Source organism: Ornithodoros turicata, chromosome 2 (assembly GCF_037126465.1).
Source record: "Ornithodoros turicata isolate Travis chromosome 2, ASM3712646v1, whole genome shotgun sequence".
NCBI lineage: Eukaryota > Metazoa > Arthropoda > Arachnida > Ixodida > Argasidae > Ornithodoros > Ornithodoros turicata.
Genome location: NC_088202.1, coordinates 104,767,743 through 104,790,430, shown reverse-complemented (window position 1 = coordinate 104,790,430; position 22,688 = coordinate 104,767,743). Strand labels below are relative to the sequence as shown.

The 22,688-nt window shown below is 43.0% G+C and overlaps 1 protein-coding gene across 15 annotated transcripts in view; it reads left to right on the top strand.

The window, feature by feature from the left end:
* The first annotated feature begins 1,749 nt into the window (after positions 1-1,749).
* Positions 1,750-22,688, top strand: part of LOC135385898 (inositol hexakisphosphate and diphosphoinositol-pentakisphosphate kinase-like) — a 73,139-nt gene continuing 52,200 nt past the window's right edge. For 4 of the 15 annotated variants that reach the window (XM_064615512.1, XM_064615511.1, XM_064615506.1 and 1 more), the window contains exons 1-14: positions 1,752-1,985; positions 2,203-2,320; positions 11,914-12,090; positions 12,170-12,315; positions 12,472-12,557; positions 12,677-12,831; positions 12,902-13,003; positions 13,134-13,295; positions 13,358-13,581; positions 13,673-13,759; positions 14,016-14,091; positions 14,990-15,099; positions 19,907-19,992; positions 21,401-21,523. In XM_064615512.1, the coding sequence (XP_064471582.1) occupies positions 2,210-2,320; positions 11,914-12,090; positions 12,170-12,315; positions 12,472-12,557; positions 12,677-12,831; positions 12,902-13,003; positions 13,134-13,295; positions 13,358-13,581; positions 13,673-13,759; positions 14,016-14,091; positions 14,990-15,099; positions 19,907-19,992; positions 21,401-21,523 (1,645 nt within the window). In that variant the 5' untranslated portion in view covers positions 1,752-1,985; positions 2,203-2,209. Of the gene's footprint in view, positions 2,321-4,127; positions 4,320-8,580; positions 8,610-11,913; positions 12,091-12,169; positions 12,316-12,471; positions 12,558-12,676; positions 12,832-12,901; positions 13,004-13,133; positions 13,296-13,357; positions 13,582-13,672; positions 13,760-14,015; positions 14,092-14,989; positions 15,100-19,906; positions 19,993-21,400; positions 21,524-22,688 lie in introns of those variants that run through there. The other 11 variants (XM_064615505.1, XM_064615503.1, XM_064615510.1 and 8 more) reach the window with 11 other exon arrangements.

Here is a 22,688-nt window from a genome sequence, read left to right as displayed (position 1 = left end):
GCTCAGAATAGAGGATGCGAAGGGCAAACGATGGTAATCGCGAAACCATCGTAATGAGTTTTTAAATAATAACAAAACAATGCTTTCATGGTGTAGCATATCACGTTCCTCGGGAGTTTCTCGGAAGAACAGCCAATTAGTACACACAAAAATTTTTTGTGTGCATGCTGGCACACAGTGCAGGGAGTCACCGTGAAGGTTTTCTATTATTGGTGTAGTGAATGATGATCAGTGCTAGACAAATTCACCATGACCTTTGTCCTCACTTCAATTTTCGTCAGCAGAGGTTCACCCCTACCTCGACTGCATGTTCCCCAAATTTGCCGCTCCCACCTTTCGTAAATCGCATTTTGATTTTTTTTTTTGCCCCACATCAATCCTTTTTCTGGAAATTTTCCACATCTGGATCACATCACCTTAATTTTAATTTTGGAAGTTAGGAGAGGCGAGAGATGACTGGTTCGCACGTACTAACCTGCCGCGCGCCATCGGGATATCATCGATTCTTCGCAATCCCTCAGACACGGTCGCCCAAAACAAACGAGCGCAGCGTTGATAACGCCAGCATGATTGCGCACTCTTCGGCACGCCACAGCGAACACCCCTCCGACTAGAACGGAAATGTCGAAACCTCCGCGCCCTTTATTTCTACTAGACGCCGCCAGGGTGGCTCCCCCCTTGCTCCGCAAGTCGACGCGGCGTTCCATTAACTCTGCTTCGAGCTGTACCTGGTGAACTTGAACCGACGGATGTGCGACAGAAACGGAACCCTCCCGCAGGCGCACGCGTGTTAGCGACGTTCTGTCGAAGTCCTCGTTCCTGAAGTGTTTTGAGCACACTCGGCTGTACTTCGTTGGCACCCAGTCCGGTCTCCCGAACGCATTCACCCATTGCAATCGTAAGGACCCGTCTCGGGGAAAGCTAAAACGTACCGCCGAGAACAAACAAAGACGAATCGAAACTGAGAGCATATACGTTATGCCAGATTCTTTACTTGCAAACTCTGAACGATTAGCGCAACCGGAATAACAACACACTACCATGGCCTGTCACAGAAGTGGCATGTGTGGCAAGCAAACGCAATTCAATAGCCAAACACGCGAAGTCAAAGCGGACGTCGAAAGCGGCGAAGCAGATGACACGGATCAGCTGAGACGGAGAAACAAACCATAATAAAGAAAACAATGAAAGATGAATGTATTTGTCCCTTCTATGTTGTTCCAGCCTCAGAACATCAGTTCTTTCAAAGAAAACAAGCCAAGCCGAGATGTGATTGGGCGATAGTTCCGTGACGTTGAACACGACAAGATGGCGGTTTTGCGGAAAGCGACCGCTAGGGGGCAGTTACAAAAATGGCGGCTTTCTGACCCCCCTGACTCAGAAAGATGGAAAAAGCAATGGATCAGGATCAGGCTTGCCTAGTCTCTTTAGGATCAGGGCGGAAGTATAGCTTCACAGGCGACCTTAAAAGAAGAGGAAAAAAAAAAAAACAGGGTTCAGGGGTGTAGCGACGCTAGCTGTGAGTTCAGGTTCAGGCAGGTGGGTCAAGCTGCCGTAAAATCAGCGTCAAACAGCGCCCAGTTCAGATCTGGTGCAGAAGGTGCAAGCCAAAAGAATGCACCTAGTGTGTCAGGAACGTAAATTCTAGGCTAGGTGGCGCAAGCTACCGCCCGCTTCGAAGGGAGAAGGGAAGCCACAAAATTCATCCATCTCATGATCCATTCCACTGATCCATTCTGGTCTGGGACTTTGACTTTGGTCTGGCCGCCTGGCCTGGCTACATCCAACCAAAGCCACAACTCTTCTTTGCGGCGCCTGCCTGCGGTGCGGGAGTACGGGTTGCGTTGGTTTATTTCTGCTCTGGCGGGATGCTGTTGCTGCTGTAGGAAATCAGTCCGAAAATAGATGACGCGTCGATGCCGTCCGCTGATATACACTCTAATGAGAGACGAACGGACGCAACAACATTTCAAGAAATGACCCTTGTAAGTGCCCGCTATGAAATGTGATATTCCGTGCGATCAATATGCCTGCTCTGCAACCACTAACAATGTGAAAGAATTCCTGCTGCCACTTTCACAGTGCGTTATGCAACGGAAGTTTGTCGTGACCTGTTATGCGTATTTACGCCGGCTGGTTGTCCCCGGAGGTGACTGCTCGTTTTCCGTGTCGCATTGACATTGCTTTCCTTTCCCTCACCAGAGTATGAATGATAATGTCTTATAATGAACTGGAACAAGGATACCTGGGACTGACGAGCCAGCCTCATTTCTACATCGGAGAATCGTGCGGCTTCATCAACAGAAACGAGTTTGAAAAGGTACCGTGACCGTCGTGTCTTGGGATAAATGTAGAAATAATGTCATTTCACTTGCACATCTGGCGAAAGAATGCTGTAACTACAGTCTGACAGCATTCTTTCGCCAGTTGCGCAAGTTGCTCAGTAACACTCCACTGTAGTACAGCCTAACTGGATGAATGAAATAATTCCCAAACATGAGATAAACTGATGTTCTGAGGCTGGAACGACATAGAGGGGACAGATACAAACAAAGCCTCAAATTGCCTAAGAAATCAACGATGAAAGACACCATTGAAACATCATTGCCTAAAAAAAAGGATAAACGACATATTCGTTTTACACTCTCGAAGCATTTTGAGGTTGTGTTCTCTGCAAAAGACTGCCATGTTCTACAGACTTCTGTGGTTCTATTTGGTGAAACAAAGGCAACTTAGAAGGGTAGGAAATCCAGCAAACCGGTAAGGAAACGGTAAAGTAATGTTAGCGACTCTTGTACTGAGGTTCTTCCCTTAACAAAGGCAGCTTAAAGGAGCAATGAGGTGACATTTAACGTCGTTCGAAGTCCTGCCTCATCTGTCAAGCTGTCCACCAGGAGTCACCATGCAAAATGTTTTCGCTCTGCACCCCTTCCCAGCGCCACAGTGGGAGGCTAGCGGTAGCGCTACTCATCGGCCCAGTCATTGCTTCCTCAGTTTCTACAGTACTTTCAGCAGTACTTTGTACTTCAGCTTCCCTTAGTATTGTCGTATAAGCGGTGGATGTCCCACGAGAGCTGCTTCTTTTTAAAGTACATTATCATCGTCATTCTGCACGTTGCCACAGGATCTGTTGCTGTCGTCTGCTATGGGAGTCGTGCGTTCGCGTCTGCACATTAAAAACTTCAAATTTCCATTGTCCAATCATGATGTAGGTCTCGCGGGCCGGTGAGTAGCACTCCTAGCGTATGTGGACGGGCTCCTCATAAGGGTTGTCGATTATGGCATGGTCGTTATAATCTAGTTGGTCGTAGTCACAACGTCCTCTCGTTCTGCGATGCGCTCTTTTCACGAGCAGAAGAATTTTACAAAGGTGTGCGGAACAGAGCCCTCGAGCTCGCTCTGCAGGTCACCTGCACTCGTCATTCTTTCGCAGGAGCTCATTTTATTTGTTGGAGAACATTCTGCACCGAAAAACAAAAATTGAGAGGTCACCTCAGCGCTCCTTTAGGTCACATCCCATGCCTTGCCCAAAAAAATGCACAGCAGTCTGTAAGACATTGCGGTATGATACAACAGACCTTTCTTACCCCAGGTTCAGGAGGAGAATTCAGTAAGTAGCAGGCACCATTGCATGTTTGTGCACTTTAACCTTTTGCAGACACTTGCTGGCACAATCATTTCTTGTCATTATGTGCATGCTGGTCTTAAATCAGAGCAGGTTCCTTTTTGTACCGCACATTCTGTTGCGCTTACATAATGCATGATCAACAGAGAGCAGTCCTTCGTTCTCTTTCTTGATTTTATTTCCTGTCCATTCTATTTTCGTATAACAACTACTAAAACGCCAAGAAACTGCTTCTGTGAGCACTAGCATTAGGTGGCATGAAGGAGTGGCAATTACAGAAATATGCAAAATTGCTTGAATGTTAGCAGAAAGATTGTGCTACGTTGCCTCTGGAGACCCACTCCTCCTTGCCCCTCTGCTGCCAGTCCCTGTGAAAGAATGTCACAAATTGTCCTCTGACTGTAACCATGAAATCCAGCTGGGTCACCAAGCTACAGCTGATGCAAGTGCAAAATAAAGAAGTACCAATCCGATGGTGTAACATAATTTAAAACCTGTACAGATATCACCCAGCGCAAGTTTTGTGAAATCAACAAGCTTAAGGGTGCTTACCAAGTTCTGCCGGATACCTGCTTGAAGATCTCCAATGTCTTACTATGGCTTTCCCATGAATATGTCTTCAAGCATATCCATTTACCACCCATGGAATACACCTGCTGTGGATATTGCTGCATATTGGAGGGCTTTAAGATGTGTATGTATATATTGCTTTTGTTGTCCAACATATATATTCCTGCACACTATTTTCGTTTCTTGTGGAATTTGAAAAGTAATTATGGCAGTCTCTTCGCATACAATATGCTAGCATACACTTTTCCGTGTAATTTCTCATTGAATACAGAGAAACAAACTGTGGGGAGACAGAGCCAAGAGATTTTTCAGAAAAATGCATCCCTTGTGTGTAGTGTGTATTCCTTCTGTCAATGGATTGGAAAACTAGGTAGCAGAGATTTCCTACCTGTAGCCCATATTAGACCACACGTCATACAGTTGCATAATAGCAGAAAACAGTTGGTAACTATTATGCAGTGGAAACCTAATTGTCTGCTTATGTTGTCTTTTTGTAGTTCCCGTTTTGTTGCGATTTAAAGGAGTACAGTGGGGCCATCCAAAAATTTTTCATTTTAAGACGTCTGATGAAAGTGTGTGTGTCATTTTACCGAATAGTGTGAAAGGCTTTTATATGTGCAATTTGTTTCCCAGAAAAAACTCACATAGACATGGCTCCGCGCGTTCACCCTTAACTCACCACTCTGGGTATAACGAGGAGGGGAAGTATGATGCCACGTCACCGACGACGTTACAGGGGCAACTTGTTCTGGTTCGCTGGTCAATGGGGATCAGCCACCCGTCCCTTTTCCGCCGTAAACCAGTTTTGCCAATTCCCCCAGAGAGTTGGGGATAGAAGGAGCAGCCGAATCATGACCGAGCCAGGAGCAATGCTTTTTCAGGACCCCGAACAGCCGAGTAGCAGACGACCGCGAAGTAGCGGACAACATTTCTCCGTATCAATCAGCGAGCGTGGTCCCTGTAGCGTCAGCGCGAGGTCCCAGGCAGATCACTGGCTGGTACTACTCTCCACCATCGTTGCGCATGGTCGCTTTTTATGGCATGCCTTAAATTCAGTTTTTGTGATAATTATGCCTCTATGGGGTGAATTAACTCTTATGATGCATCTTACTGGACTGCTTAGCAGTTTTATACAAAGAAAACGGTGTTAAAAATGACTTCTGTGCTAGTTTAAGATCAATATCATACAATACTTGCATACATTCATGTGTGCCAGTGTGGTGCTGATATCACTTTTTGCGGTGTGGAGCATGAAAATCAAATTTCCGTAAACAAGAAGTGCGTTTTGTTTTCTCTGTGCTGCTGATAATGCAGCACAGAGAAAACATGCTGATGCTGCATGCTCCTGCAGAAAAACAGTTGATGTTGCATGCTCCTTTAGTATCATTTCACAGCTATGAGCAACATAAAAATCCTCATGGCTGTACTCCTAGGAATGTTTACAGCACCTATGCATACACCCAGGTGCTTTTTATCATGCTACCGAGAATCCATGAGTGTTTTCCTGTAGAAAGCCTGATGGGGCACGTCTCTGGATATAATCTGGAATTATGTCATTCGGGTCCCTCCCAAGAGTGGCGATCGCTCTTTACATACGTTTTGGGCAGCTTGCCAATCAGATAGAAAACAAACATATGCTCATACAGAACTCCTACACCTTTGTCTAAAGCATGGGATGGTTTTTGTTATAAGATGAAAATGGATGGGTATCTACCCATTAGCAGTGGCAAAGCCAGACCTCGGAGGTTGGGGGGAGGGGGGCTCGATACGTACCCCCTTTTCCCGCTGATCCTGGGGGCGCCAACATACACCTGCCTGTGCATACAGTGAGATGAGGGATGAAACTCTAGAATACTTGTAGGGGGGCTCGCCCGCCCATTATTTATGTTTTATGTTGCGCTTTCATTTATGCTCTTATGTTGTATGAGACCATTGGTAACAGATACTACACCTGTCTTAGTCTTGTTCGTACATTTTTGCAGCTTGTAATTTGGTGAAAATTGGGTCCGAACTCGTCCCTTGGACTTTGGTTCTGATTTTCTCTGCTCCGAAGTGTCATATTTGGTGACACTGCTTCACTACATTAAAATGAATACGAGTTATAATGTGCAATATGTTTCCAAGTAAGACCAGGTAGTTCTTATTCTGCTGCTGTGAAGGAGAAAATCAATGTGTACGACCACCCTGTCATTAACTGAATCCCACGCTAGTGTATCTTTTGGCTGTGGTTGGTATCTGTTCAAGCTACATTATCTTTTGTAAGAAATATCTCATCATTGATTGCTTCATTGCTGATACATGATTTGAAGGTATATATTGGCAAACTGTTTGATTTATTCTGAGGGCATAGTGTTACCATGACTGGATAATATGGGATGGAAAAGCAGTTTTTTTTGTGTGTGTGAAAAAAGAAATGCTTCCCACATTTTAATTAAACACAAGATGTTGAGTGGCTGTGCTGAATGTGCAGTGCTTAGCGTTCTTCAGTGTTTGTATTGGTACCTGAATTTGCGTCTTGGGAAGTTTGTTTGTCGGGATTTTCAAGTCTTACCCTGAGTGACGATGATGCAAATCGAGGGTAATAATGTGCTTTACCAGGTTCAACCATATAATAAAAGGCGCTATTTGTATTTCTTCTGCATGAAACTCTTGTAACATAAAACGTACTAGAAGCATTACATATTCTTCATGGTGAGACACAAAAATAATCTGCTGCAGATAATTTGAATTTGTGGACAGAGAATTTGTGTAACCTTTGAATTGACAGTGTGCTTTTTAAAGGGGCAGTCACATCCATCCCAGTCGTTTGATACTATAGTGTCATTTTCTTCCTCGTGGACCCCTCACCACGGTATCCAAAAATTCCACTTGAAAGAGTGGGGTAGTTTGGCTGTTATTCGTTGGAATACATGACAAGAGCAGACGCCGAATGTTGAGAGCATGCCAGAATACCCTCTCTGGAAAAATGAGAAAACGTAACTCCCTAAGAACCAATGATGGTGTGACCTTGAAAATAGGAATGCTGTGGCCGCGCAGGCATCTCGCAGAGTTACAGGGCATTAGGGTTACAGTTAGCTAGGGCGTCTGGACAGTGCCTTTCTGTTCTGAGCACCGCCCATTCACCACTTCGCTTACAGAGTGACGTCACGCCGCCGGAGCCTCTGCAGCTGTGGAAGCAGCGCTGATCTTTAAAATTCGTTTATTTAATATGAAGTAGCTTTTCGGAAGAAAACAATTAACGAAGTAGTTTGTCGATCGATGCCGCATAGTGGTATCGGTTTCATATATCGGTTTCCGGAGGTGACCGTCCCTTTAAGGATAATTAAGTATATTGTTGATTATCTAAGCTTATGGTAAGCCGGGCAGGCACCGAGATTGCACATCAGTCCTCTCACCAGGGCTACAAGAGGGAGGCCATTACCATGATGTAGCTTTTTTATGTAGAGGGCTTGCTTATTGGGGTAGTGAGAGCTTCCTTCACACGTTGAATGGCAGAAGGCTGCTGTGAACAACCATTATGATAATACCTCAATTCAAAAAACCCGAATCAATTACAATGTTTCCAGTGAAGCCTTTGAAAACAAAGGAAAAAGAAAGCCAGCTTTCTTATTTTTCACAGCCTAGTGAAGTACAACACAACACAATACAACACAGCCAAGTTTGTAGAAGTGTACCTGTACTTGTACCACTAAATTCTGTACAGACACATCTCTACAGTATATTTGAACTGCAGTACAAGTATCTGCTCACATTGTTGTGTTTGTGCAGTACAGTGGACTCCTCTTGAACGAAACGAAGGGAATGGAAATCGTTCCATTTATCAGGAGTTTCATTTAAGCAAAGTACACAAATTTCATGAAATGTGACTTTATTTCAAAATCATCAGATTTCCACTACTGTGGGTGGCTAGGAAAGAAAAATCTAATGGCTGTTTTCTTTGCATTTTACGATTGCTTTTTTACTAAATATGCATGCATGCCTGAGGCTTGGAAGAAATTTCATGCACCTCTCATTATACGAGTGACTGGCGGATTTGACTGCACTGACTATGACTTCCGCCCGGGTTATGAGACGTTAATGGTAGTTTTCCAAGTCTGCTCGCATCTCAGTACTTCCTCATTGTCCCGTTTACCTGAAGTAAGCAAAACGGGTTGTTCCAATTATCTGAAGATTTTTATCACTGCATATCCAGGAAGTCAACCAAAGGTTACCCCATTGTTCCGTTTATCTGTAATCTCCGTTTAACAGAGTTTCTTTGAGTGGGAGCCCACTGTACTGTATTTCACCGCTACCCTGTTTGCATTGTAAAAAGGAAAACAGCTAAGCAAAATGTTCTGCATATCTGATATATCTCTAAAGCACCTATGTTTCTGCTTATTTTCCAGGCTTTGGAGGTTGCTCACGAATTGTAATGGTATTTGATAGATTTTGAAAATGCTTTACAATGTAAAACCAAAATTAACATTTTCTCTCACTGTTTTTGCTAACAGCAATGACTTAACATAGAATAGAAAGATACACTAAAGGATTCTTACTTACTAATCCGGTGACAAGGGGTTGTGACACTTTGCCCCAAGTTACACCAGTTAATGGGGCACTGAAGCGCAAAAAAAAAAAAGAAAAATCTCACAGAATCAAGGATGGCATTACATTGATGCCAATAGAAGAGGAACAGGATTCTTCCTTTGCGTTGTTCATGAGTCTCGAAGCAGTTTTCCTCAGCTATGTGACCCAAAATTTTGTATCTTGTATTCATGTGCAAATTTTACGCTGCAAATTCCAGTAAGGAAAAAATGTGCAGTCCTATAGATGTAATTGTTTCAGTCATGCCAGAGCTTGTTTTTCTTTTTTTTTTAATAACTCTAGCCTAGGCTCTCTTACACTTTGAAAAGTTATTATTGCTAGACGCACTCCATTCAACAGTGAGTGGCTGCAGCAACACTGTATGGATACTAGAGCTTCTCTCAAGGTTTTTTTAGGCACAGTATCAAACATGATTGTTAGGGCCTGACTTTTTCGGGTTATATTTTTCAGCAACATTGGGGGTAATATCGGGTTATACTTTGTTTCCATAATTCGGGTGTAATCGGGTCGAACTGAACCTGATTCAACCCGTTCTGGTTTAATCGGATTGCATCAGGTATAAATCTTCGGTTTACTTGGCATAATACACACGATGCACCAGTAGACACAGGGTATCAATATTTAGTCCAAGCATCTAAGAGGCAGCAGGGTCTCTGTTTTGACAGTTTGTATGGGCATATTTATGCATTTACAACCGTTTCCAAAGTTCTGTGTTCCCCTAGTCCAGTAGTTTTTGGGGAAATATCGGGTTAAATCCTGTTTTTGCTGATTTGAATTTGGGGGGGGGGGGTAAATAACGGACGTAGACGGCTATAACCCAAAAAATTGGATCCTAATGATTGTTCTGTTGAAGATGATGCACTTTTTCGGTTATACACGAAGAAGCATATGCATTGTGGTTCAAGCATGTGCACGATGGTAGCTGATGACAGTGAGCACATTCAAGTGCCATTCATCTCATGTGAATGTGATGTTTGCAAAATTCAGAGGTTAGAAACCAACAGCATATTTAGGCATCTAAAACAATTGTTTTCACTGTTTTATGTCTAAGCCAGCTTGTCCATTTCAAATAGTCCTTGAAATGTTAGACAGTTACCCCTGAGACACTTTTTTCCTCTGTATTGAACCAACAACCCAGGTCATTTTTCCTTGTAATAACATAATAAAGAAGTAAGTAACAAATAATATAATAAAAGAATAACGCTCAGTAGCATGATGTATGTGTGTTAAGTAAGGGGGTGACAATTTCTTATGGTTATAAAACAATATCAATGTCTCAATGTGGTTGCATATGAGCCCTCATGGTACTCTAAGACACTGTTAAGTGGAAAACAAAACAGCACATGCACAGGGATGGAGTAAGAAAATCGAGGAGCATGCTGATAACCCCGTTCATGGCCACTGTCACTCTTCTGGCGCACAACCAATGCTCCAGAGGTTCGAAAAGAATTTGTTGGTACTCGAGTTTGTTGAGATTGTGTACTACCATCTAGAGAAGTTGTTTATGCAGCGTTGCATATACATTTATGACAGGCAGTCCTTAAGCTCATCCTGTCATGTACTTTTGTTCCGTCTTGCTCTTTCGGAGACTATTCGCAAATATTTCTGAGCATTAGTCAATTTGAACTTTGAAATGAACATTCGATTCTCTTGTGTACTCTCAGTAAAAAATATATTATACATCACTGTTTCCCATTTATGGTTACTACTGTGCCTGATATTTGTCTACAGAAATCATGAGCAAGTAATGAGGCTACTAGGAAACTTCAACGAGGGCCAGAGATGTTCCCCTGACAGTCACACATATATCATATTAATGTTTCATTTATAAATGCTTTGAAAGTTCTCTAATTGAATTTGAACTTTCAAGGGGACTCCAAAATGTGTAGTATGTAGTTGCAAGGGTACAAAATATGCACACCTCTGTAAAGGTATGATTACAATCTGTTGTTTTCCTCTTTTTTATTGTGAAAGTGCAGAATGTAGTGTTGCATACCACTTCAATAATCAAAGGAAAGCATTTTGGGTAAGACAGGAAGTTTTGTACAAGATATGGAATTTTAGTGTATTTAGAAATAAAATTATTTTGGCCTCAGCAGTTATAGACTGGGTGCTTGCCATCATTGAATCATCCAGAGAAGATGGTCATGCCCTCAAAAAGATTAAAATTGTACAGTTTCCTTTCTAAACACTCCACATAAGCAAATTTTGTGTTGGTTCATCCTTGGTCACCAGTATGTGCTCCTGTCTCACACACATGCCTGTCACTGCTCTCTTCTACTGCAAAACATCACAAACATTTGTCTTATTTGCAGTTCTACAAAATGCTTGCTATCTGTAAACAATTGAAAATGAAATTATATGAGTACATCTGGTGCAAATGGTTTGGTTGAGCAGGGTCTGGTGACAGCTGATGTGAAGGGATCTGGAAGAGCTAATCCAAATTAGCACTAAAGAAACTACATCACATTGATTGAGTGGTATACTTTATTTCATTCCACCATTATGTGCTGTGCGGGCTCGTGAAATTCTTTGCTGTTTGCTACTGTTCCTAGTCTCACATAGTGTCTGCTACTGTTTTGCATTTGGTAAAATATCTTCCCATTGCGCCTGCTTTGTTTCATACTGCTGCAAAACAATGTAGCATTAGAAGGATTGTCCAGCCAGCATGACTGCTCACTCCCTTTAGCATGTTGCATCATGAACAATGCAATGTGTACAGCTTGGGGCAAAAGTTTACGGAACACCGGGGTGTCGCATTTTTGCATTGGAGTGACACCCTAGCAGCAAAGAGGAGCAGACGCACATACCGAGAGATGGATAGAACAGCCAGTCATCAGTTTCTTATTCGATCTTTTCCTGATACCTAGCAGGAGGCCGCTCCGATGAAGAAATATGCCAGTGCCGTGTTCTGTAAACTTTTGTCCCAAGCTGTACCTGGTTGTTCTCTGAAAAATGCTGCTGTGACGATATTGCAGTTTGATGTTCAGTTATTTTCTCATGTCTGTTACTGCACTGCTGCGAGATATTTTTATGGCATGCAGTAGCATGATTTGGAAATACTTTTGTGTATTTCGTATGTTTTCAAACTCACTGCCTGAGGTTTCTATAAAGTTTAACTATAATGCTTTCAGGACACAGAACATGTGGATTCTGATGATGAGGGCCACTGTGAGGGCAAGCAAGTGGTTGTGGGCATCTGCTCCATGGCAAAGAAGTCCCAGTCTAAACCAATGAAGGAAATTCTTACAAGACTTGATGAGTTTGAGTATATCAAAACAGTGGTGTTTCAAGAGGATGTGATCTTGAATGTATGCATTGGCTTCCTAGTGTCATATTTGATGGTGACGTTTGGTCAGGCATATGGACCATTACCCTCCTTATTTATAGGAAAGCATTGACAACTGGCCATTATGTGACTGCCTGGTGTCCTTTCATTCGAAGGGCTTTCCTCTTGACAAGGCCATTGCATATGCAGAACTCAGAAATCCTTTCATCATCAATGACTTGTACATGCAGTACGATATTCAAGATAGGTATGGGCAAGCTTTAAGGAGTGTGTTGTGTAAGATTTGTTTCAGGCCAGATTCATTTTAGTTTGTAGTTTGGTTTGGGTTTGGTTCCGATGCTTGTTACTAGTTCTCTGCAGTTCTCTGGTGGAAATGACATGCAAAGTTGCTTTTTCTTTCCAGGAGGAAGGTGTATAGTATCTTAGAAAATGCTGGTATTGAGCTTCCCAGGTATGCAGTACTTGATAGGGAGTCTCCTGATGAGAAAGGTGCGTATTGTTTTGCCCAAATTTAATTTGTGAAATGTCATTGCTTTTGCCATTGCTCATGTCGTTGCTCTTCTATAAGAAGTGAGGCTGTGCAGTTGCTCATTTACTTTTCACTGCAGGACGTGAACTAATAGAAGGAGAGGATCATGTGGAGGTAAATGGAGTCATCTTCAACAAGCCATTTGTAGAGAAACCCATCTCAGCTGAGGATCACAACATATACATATACTATCCCACAAGTGCAGGAGGTGGTAGCCAGAGACTCTTCCGAAAGGTAAGCAAAAAAGTAGATGTTATGGTTTGGTACCTGAAAGGTCCTCTGTAAATTGTACTTTTGTGTGTAGATTGGAAGCCGAAGTAGCGTGTACTCGCCAGAGAGCAGAGTGCGAAAACATGGATCTTTTATTTATGAAGAATTCATGCCTACAGATGGTACTGATGTGAAAGTATGTTGAGATTTTGTAATTTCTGAATCTATTTAGAAAACAGCACCAGAGATGGATAGAGTAATCACATTTTGTTCACCTTTCTTTGTTTTCTTTTTGAAAGTGCATAACGTTTGCTAATCATCTACAGGTATACACTGTAGGCCCAGACTATGCACATGCAGAAGCAAGAAAATCTCCTGCTCTTGATGGCAAGGTAGAAAGGGACAAAGAGGGCAAAGAAGTGCGCTACCCTGTCATTTTGACCAACACTGAAAAGTTGATAGCACGCAAAGTTTGCTTGGCATTCAAGGTATTGGTACTTGTTAAAATCCTGTGACGGTGACCTGTGATCAACACCACTCTAATTTACAGCAAACTGTGTGTGGCTTTGACCTGCTGAGGGCAAACGGGAAATCCTATGTCTGTGATGTGAACGGATTCAGTTTCGTGAAGAATTCAATGAAGTACTATGACGATTGTGCCAAAATACTTGGCAATATGATCCTCAGGGAGCTCGCGCCACAAATGCATATACCATGGTCTATGCCATTCCAGCTGGATGACCCACCCATTGTGCCAACAACATTTGGCAAAATGTAATTACAAAGACATCTACTGCTTTTGCATGTACGCTGCATGCAGACAGCCCAAAGAAGTCTCATTAGCGTTTTTGTGTTTTCGTCAAAGGATGGAACTGAGGTGTGTTATCGCAGTCATACGTCATGGGGATCGTACACCGAAACAAAAAATGAAAATGGAAGTAAAACACCCAAAGTGAGTGGACCTCATTTAAATTATAATATAAAATACATTGTTCATTGGAGGAATTTATAAACTTTGTTCAAAGATGTTGTGTCTTCTTCCTCACCACCTAATTACCACCATTTTGACAAACGTGCCACTTACAAACATGTAATCAGCAACATCTATTCTTATGGGTCGGTGATATTTTTTCTGTCTTCCTCGTATGTTTTCCAGTAGTCTTCACATGTTGCCTTGCTTTGTCTGAGTACCTGAGTGATTCTTGCAGGTTTTTTGAATTATTTGAACACTATGGAGGCTTCAAAGATGGTCACATCAAGCTAAAGAAACCTAAACAATTGCAAGTACGTGCTTTTTCGCTTTTGCCACATATTTTTATGTATGTTTTCTGGGAACTTATTGTACAGTAGAATCTCGATGATACGAATCTCTCGGGACAACGGAAAATATTCGTATGATCCGAAATTCGTATAAAAAGAATTAAACAAAATACAAAAATTTAGGCAAAAAAAAATAGACAGTGATTGTTCATTTTCCACTACTCTTAGTGAAAGAGGTTGGTCGAGTGCTTTTACGTCCTCATTTTTGGCCAATGCTGACGAAATTCGCGGGATGATGCATAAGGCCCAGCATGATCTTTTCACCCGCGAGTCGCGCGACAGTGTCGTAAAGCGAGCTTCTCCTAAAGCTTGCAGGCGTTAGGTGAAGCCGACTTGTGGAATGATGAGGCGCAATGTAGCCAGAAGTTGTCCTGATATGTTCCCACCGTGTGTTCTCGTCGCTCTTTTCCTAAGCCAGTGCGACGTCACACAGCTTCCGGGTTTGTTGTTGCGAGGGAGGAGTAAAGGTCAAAACAGAGATAGGGTGATAAGGTTTTGGGCCATACAGTAATCCGTTTGATCTTATCTTCACCACCATCTCCAAAGGGAGAGTCATTCATTGCATTGCATAAAATGGTGTAAGGGAGTTTGTGGGTAGGATGATGAGGATCTCCCTCCCTCCTCAAAAGGAGGAGGAACATGACTCGCTTGCTCTCGCGTCACGGGGAATGACCTTTGTTCCCTCCTTGGCACGTTCGTATCATCTTAGCTGTAATACGTAGGAAGAATAGGCATTCGGGCTGGGACCGGAAAATAATTAGTCTAATCCGGGATCGTATCATCGAGATTCTACTGTATTTAGGTACAATGACCCAAAGGTCTATAAATTTCTATTAACTCTTGAATGTCTTCCTTTTCAAAGGAAATCCTGGACATTTCTCGTTTTCTCTTGAGCGAGATTGAACACAAGTCAGATCCTGAAGTGGAAGAAAACAAAGCAAAACTTGAGCAGTTGAAGTCCGTCTTAGAAATGTGAGCACATTCTTTGTAGTCAGTTCTATTCTGTGTAGTAGAATGTTTGGCTGTTCTCCCAGGGATAATCCGGTTTCCCTCTCATGCAAACCTCCTCAGGTAGTGACCTAATTTCCATGGGGAAAAGGAAGACCACAGCTCTTACTCAGAACTCAGAATAACTCACTCAGGATAACTCACTCAGGATAACTCACCTTCTCTCTCTGGAAGCTGTGTCACCATCCAAGGGGGTTGGCACAAGAGGGAAACCGGACCTTTGGGGGTATTGCCGACTTCCTGCACATTTTAGACATATTTATATCGAGTTTCAGTTGAGCTTTAAAGTTTGTGATATTTGAGAAACAATCTTCATTCCTGGCAAAGGGAAGTGGTTATGGGGTAGCTATTAGTGCCTTCTCGAAAAGTTCTGACAGCACCCATGTGCAGAACATGAATAGGACGTCCTCATCATTGCTGCAGCAAAGCATTCCAACCCTGTATATTGTACAAATTAATAATGTGCCTTACCAGGTATGCAAAGTTTCATTACAAACAGTCTCTTCCTGCTTAGTACATACACGTACTCACTTTCATACGATAGTACTTATCCAAACAAACTGCAGCTGACTGTCCTTCCATAGAGCTCTCTGTTACAATCTTGTTTGCCTCAGTTGAATTGTATGTGGTTTGTCATATCCCTACTGTTGTATAGCAGTATTATCACACCTCCTATACAACGTCTCCTCCTTCGACACTGCCCCCTTGAAGTGTGAAAGGCCCAATGATGCCACGCATGTTGAAAACAAAAATGTATCTCGTCACTAAGCCCGTAGTGTGAAAAGTCTGAGTCTGGGCACAACTAGAGGTGGGCCCAACCTCTAAGCTGTGCCCAGACTCAGGCTTTTCACAATATTGAATTTGTTCACCAGCTGGCCTGCGTCCGTGCCATACTCTCATCAGGGACAATTTAAAAAAAAATGCATGAAACATGAGGCCCTAAAGCAGTCTCACAAGTTGGGAAGCTTATGTCCTTATTTTAGCTTAACCTACATGTCAGTTACTGTTCTCTGTTTAATACTTCACACAGAACTACCAGCTCATCAACATTGCTAAAAGCAACACACTAGAAGGTGACAAAAAGGACTAGACAGGACAACTGTGTTGTCCTAAAGGAGGGGTCCAGCCTTGTCCTTTTTGTCTTTCTCTAGTGCACTGCTTTTAGCTATGGGCTAGTTCCATCTCAAATCGAACAATCCGGTACACTTGAAGTCCCGAATGAACGTGAAAAAATATATATGTTGAAGCCATCGGTGAGCTAGGAGAAATAAATGCTTTCGGAATTCTGTGCGCTACGCGGTTCGGGAAATATGGGAGGAGGAAAAAACCGCCTCCCAGAAGACGATGTCGTCGCGCGCAGGTTTGAGCATTCCCTACAAGGCTATTTATTGTCGCATTGTAGTAATTTCTTGATCGGGCTTTAGACCACCTAGGGCACAATAGGCTCCTGTGTTGGCAGTGCTGTGTCGTTTTTTATTTGTCTGCAAAAAAATATCCAAGTTGACTCAAAGCGCCGAAAAGCACCACGTTCACTGCAACTTTGCGGGCGATGTAAAAAACGGGTAAGATTGAGCTTTATGCCGTTTAATTTGTCATTCATGGGGCTATCGAATTATATATAATTTGTCACTCTACTCTGTCAGGAACGTGAGCAATACCTGTTTAAGTAGCACCATACCACCGAAAAATGACGAATTTCGGAAGCCTTTATCTAAAAAACCCCACCAAAAACTTTCCTCGAAAATTTTATATGTGGTAGGTAGTCCCTTAGACTATGCACAAAAAAAAAATCAAAATCCGTACTTCATCGGTAGGCGCACTGTGAATTTTTTGCCGCCCCTCTACACGGAGCGCGTTGAAGCGGTGGCACCGTGTCCAGTGTGTTGCAAAATCGAATATTTCCAAAGGGACTTTCAACTTCTGTCTTCACATGAAAGTAATTGCTACAGTTTGAAGCCGTTCTAAGCGTTTATGTTTATAACAGTGTCATAATCGCTGAATGTAGATTGTGGAGCAACCAGATGTGCTAGAACTTTTTTGTGGGATGTCACACGTGCATTGCAAGTGCTGGGAGCCCGTGAAGAACAGAATGCTTTTACAGCTTCGTAAGAGGTATATCTGTTCAGGGTGATTATAAACAAGCATATTTACTGTACACATTATGTCAGAAGAGACGCAGTGACTTCCAGCATTCTTCCTTTCCTTACGGCTCCATGACCTCGGACGGCGGAAATCGCACAGCGGAAAGTGTCGTTGTGTAGTGTCTTGCGCACACTTTCAAGGCTACTTCATGGTGCCTTTTGTGAACCTTGCCGAAGCAGCCAGACTGGCGCCGCTGTCCAATATGTTCGTCGCTTCAACATGCTGCGACCATGGGAAGGTCCTAGTCGGATTTACTCTCGGAAGACACCTTGTGCAAAGTTTCGCATCATCTTCGACTACACAAGTGCACGGAGTGTCCTTATACAGAGTATGTGAAGATATCTCCATTACTGTACTGTGTCGTCCTGGCATAACACCTACCTCAATGGCCTCTTCGTTGTACAGCAAAACCAGGGGCGAAACAAACTGAAGGCGTAACAGAAATGGCCTAGCTGTGCAGAAGCTGCTTCAAGTACTTCACAGCAAAGGTGGCTGAATCACAGCAAGCAGCAATGTCGTCCACATTTGCAGGAAGCTCACAGGGTGAGCCGTTTGTGCACCAGCCCGACGTGGTCGAAGAAATGAATGAGAATATATCATCTGAAGCCATTAACATCACACCGCTTAAGCCAAGAAGGAAGTCGGTGGAAGCATATGCACAGCGCAAACACTCCCAAATACGTGAAGAAATGGGCAGAAAGACAGGCCGTAAACTGGAGACCGCTTTCGGTGTTGCCTTGGCAGGAACATCCAGGAGTAACTACCAGGATTGCAGCGAGTTAGCATGCAACGTGAGAAGAGCCTATCAAGAAAATCTGACAAGAACCTGCCATCAAAAGTAACATTAAGGAAAGTGGCTCCTACAGCAGCCTAAAGCAGTTCATGAGCACTCTCATCCACCCGGGATGCTCTGCATAACTTGTGTTACCTTCTTACCTTGTCTTCTACGCTGTCAAGTTGTTTTTATTCTGTGTACTGTAAATACGCTTTGATATGATCACCCTGAACAAATATACCTCTTATAACGCAAAAGTATTCTAAAGCATTCTGTTCTTCACGGGCTCCCAGCACTTGAAATGCATGTGTGACATCCCGCAAAAAATGCGAGCACCTCTGGTTGCTCTACAATCTACATTCAGCGATTACGACACTGTTATAAACATAAATGCTTAGAATGGCTTCAAGCTGTAGCAGTTGATTTCATGTGAAGACAGAAGTTGAAAGTCCCTTTGGAAGATTCGATTTTGCAGCACGCGGGACACGGTGCCACCGCTTGAATGCGCTCCGCGTATAGGGGTGGCAAAAAATTCACAGTGCGCCTACCGATGAAGTCCGGATTTTGATTTTTTTTTCTGTGCATAGTCTAAGGGACTACCTACCACATATAAAATTTTTGAGGCAAGTTTTTGGTGTTTTTTTTTAGATAAAGGCTTCCGAAATTTGTCATTTTTCGGTGGTATGGTGCTACTTAAAGAGGTATCGCTCACGTCCCTGACAGAGTAGAGTAACAAATTATATATTATTCGATAGCCCCATGAATGACAAATTAAACGGCATAAAGCTCAATCTTACCCGTTTTTTACATCACCCGCAAAGTTGCAGTGAATATGGTGCTTTTCGGTGCTTTGAGTCAACTTTGATATTTTTTGCAGACAAATAAAAACCGACACAGCACTGCCGACCCAGGAGCCTATTGTGCCCTATGTGGTCTAAAGCCCAATCAAGAAATTACTACAATGCGACAATAAATAGCCTTGGAGGGAATGCTCAAACCTGCGCGTGACGACATCGTCTTCTGAGGGGCAGTTTTTTCCTCCTCTCCTATTTCCCGAACCGCGTAGCGCACAGAATTCCGAAAGCGTTTATTTCTCCTAGCTCACCGATGGCTTCAACATATATTTTTTTCACGTTCATTCAGGACTTCAAGTGTACCGGGTTGTTCGATTTGAGATGGAGCTAGCCTATGGTGTACAGCTACCAACTACCCCACATCGCAAATTTAGTTTAGCTCATCAACTTTTTGACAGTCACTCCTTTTTTGCACATCAGTATATATGTTGTAGTGTGTACTTCACTTCGTTCAAAGGCTCTTCCATGTGACTTTCTGAGACACATCTGTCACTTCCTTCACAAGTGTGTCTCACAATGCTGATGAAGAATGATGACAATGTTGCATTTTCTCATTTGCATGTATGCAAACCGTTTAGCTAAGAATTGTCTACAGAAGTTTGTTTGTATTCGTTTGCATCACCGTGCTGAAATTGTCGTACAGTGTCGAATTGACAACTGTTAACTTTTATACAGTCAAACTCCTTTACAACGAAACTCAGGGGACAGCAAAAAAAATTCCCAGTAAAGGTATTTTCGTTAAAATAGATGCCCATTATTGGACCTATAGGGCTCCAGCGGGACCGCAAAAAAATTTGCTGTAGTGGTATTTTCGTTAAAAAGGTGTTCGCTATAAAGGAGTTTTACTGTAGTTGCGATGCTCAGTTACGACAGTTACGGTTTTAATTCCTACTACATTTTCTTTTGCTTCCCATGCGTGTGTACTGTTGTTTGTGGGGCATCCACTTTTGTAGTCCATTTTGTAGATGAACAACACCTCCTCACACTGTATTTTTTGCAGGTATGGCCATTTTTCTGGTATCAACCGAAAAGTGCAACTTAAATATCAACCCAAGGGAAGGCCACGCCATTCCAGCAGTGATGAAGGTTAGTTTTCTGCGCATTTGCTATCTGTTCCCACTAGGGGTGTGCGAATATTCGAGTTCTCGAATTCGAAACAAATATCTAATATTCAGTTTTCTGAATATGTATTCGACTATTCGACGAATATGAACGACACCACTGCAAAAGTGGGCTTCATCTGATGCTTCCCTGCATGAGGTGAATTGGAATGGTGAGTCGAACCCACATCTTCTGGATTGCAATCCAGAAGATGTGGGTTCGACTCCTACAGCTGGTTAACCTTTTCAGTGACTTTCATCTTTCATCGTTAATTTCTTAGGCAAATTGAGGCTTTGTATGCATTTGTCCCTTCTATGTTGTTCCAGCCTCAGAACATCAGTTCTCTCATGGACCTGTGGATGTTCAGAAACTATTACAGCCTCATCTGTGCAACATGCCACTGCATGGCATCAAATTTTGAAATCAAGATAATTGCCCCAGTAACTGTAGACTCAACTGAAAAGCCAGAAACACTATCGGAAATGAAAGAGTCTAGGGTCTTCCCTCAGAAGATTTAGATGCTCTTCTTGTGACAGTTAATGGTTAAAAATTATGCTAAAGCCATGGGCTACAAATTGCAAACTTTTAGTGCAAAAGGCACGTATTGTAAAATTTGCATGAATATTCCATTTGGTATTCAGCATTTCTTTCTTTTTTTTTTCACATTCAATTCGGTATTCGATTTGACTTGAAATATTCAGATTCGCACACCCCTAGTTCCCACTGGTAGTTACGCTGGTGCTTCGAGAGTGTAACATAGCAATAAGAGATGCAGCAAGAAAATCCTACAGAGCTTCTTAAGGGAGCATGGAAGACATTTCAAACATATATTTTTTTTTACCATAGGATATCAACATGCTCAGTTACGCAAAATATTTCCTTAGCCAAATGTGAACTCCCTGAGAATATTAGTTTACAACAATGGGTGCAGTGGTGTCGAGCTCGAGTAGGTCAGCTCACTTTTCATTGACTGCCAAGAGTCATCGCTAGCGAGGAGACCGGTTCACTGCTCCGCTTCAGACGTGGGATGGGTGCCACCAAATACAACTGCGAAAAGAAAAAAAAACAAGGTGCACACTTCGTCATTGGGTAGAAGACATGACGCTTCGTGACGCAGACATTACGCATGACATCCTGCCTTTTTTTGTTTGTTTGTTTGTTTTGAACTGTGGGGACAAAAAATGCAAGGACAAATTATGTGTCATCCAGCTAAGCTATTGCAACGTAGGTGGTGTCCCACTACACAAGTCACCCTTGATGGAGAGTTTCTGTTACTGTCCAAGAAGTGGCATAAGATACATCCGTGCACTTTGCTCAGATATTTTGTAAGGAAATTTAGTTAATCTTGGACTTAGATTATTGCTGACAGCTGTCACTTGTGTTCTCTCTGCAGACTATCCCCGTGAACCATCTCTCGTGCTCATTTTGAAATGGGGCGGTGAACTGACCCCCGCTGGAAGGGTACAGGCAGAAGAATTGGGACGTGTCTTCCGATGTATGTACCCTGGTGGACAAGGTATGCTTAGCTTGGTCCTGTCGGTATTGGCACACATGGGCATGAATAGAAGTTGTGTGCCTTAAGCAAGAACTACCTTTGAGCTTCAAGGGTCTTCTTCTCATTTACTCATGTGACATAACAGGAAGGAAATATTTCCAGAGAAACAGTATAAATTGAGATATGCAGGGCTTCGTTGCCAAACGCTGAAAAGAGCTCCACTCAACCAAGGAGACTCAATTACCTCCTTGTTTTAGGCATTAACTCGTCACATACCATCACCATCTACTAAACATTCTGTACAGTACCCCAGGGTGGCAGATGTGCCTTGATCCATGTGGAATTCCAAATGGATACTGTAAACGTATTTTTATTCGCGATGTATTAATTTTCGCAAATTTTGCAACCGCAAAAAAATCGCGAAAAATTGTACATTGATCCCGCAGAAGGAAACAGACCTGGAATCATGAAATTAAATACTCGCGAATAACTTCCCAAATGCGATTCGCGAAAATTAATACATTGCGAATAAAAATATGTTTACAGTATTTGCCATCATACCTGCTGCTCTGATCTTTCATAGCCGTGTCATATTGGGATATAAACCATAGTATTGAGAGATGCAGTCGACCCTCGTTTATCCGGCACTGGCGGTTCACAGCAAAAATTCCTGGATAGCCGGTTATCCGGATAAATGAAATTATTTTGACAGTTCGAGAAAGCTGTTAAATTGTATAAAGTCCAGCTCCTGGCTTGGGCAAGTGCACCGCGTGCCAGGTGGCTCCCAGTGAGGAGGTGAAGCAGAGTGGGCCCCATGAAGAGAGGGCAACAGTACTGAAACCGCTATATGGGCGGCGAGCTCTAAGCATTGCCGCCAGGATGGTGCCAAAACCAATGAGGAGCATTCCAAAGCAGGTAGAAGCCGGGAACAGAGGTCACTGTCGAACAGCGGTCCCTGCTCTTCGTTTACCAGCGGATGGTTGGCTGCTGGCTTGCCGAAGATGAGGACCAATGGGGATGGCCAGGGTGTGAAGGTAGTGTGGTCCGTGTTCCTGAACCACTAGCATAAGTGGTTAGTGTGTTGCGGTTGACAGCTGCGTACCGCCAATGGTACTGGAGCGAGTGGCTCAGGGAGGTGCCGCTGATGGATGCCTGAGGAGGGCTTGTCATGTGGCGTGAGATGGAG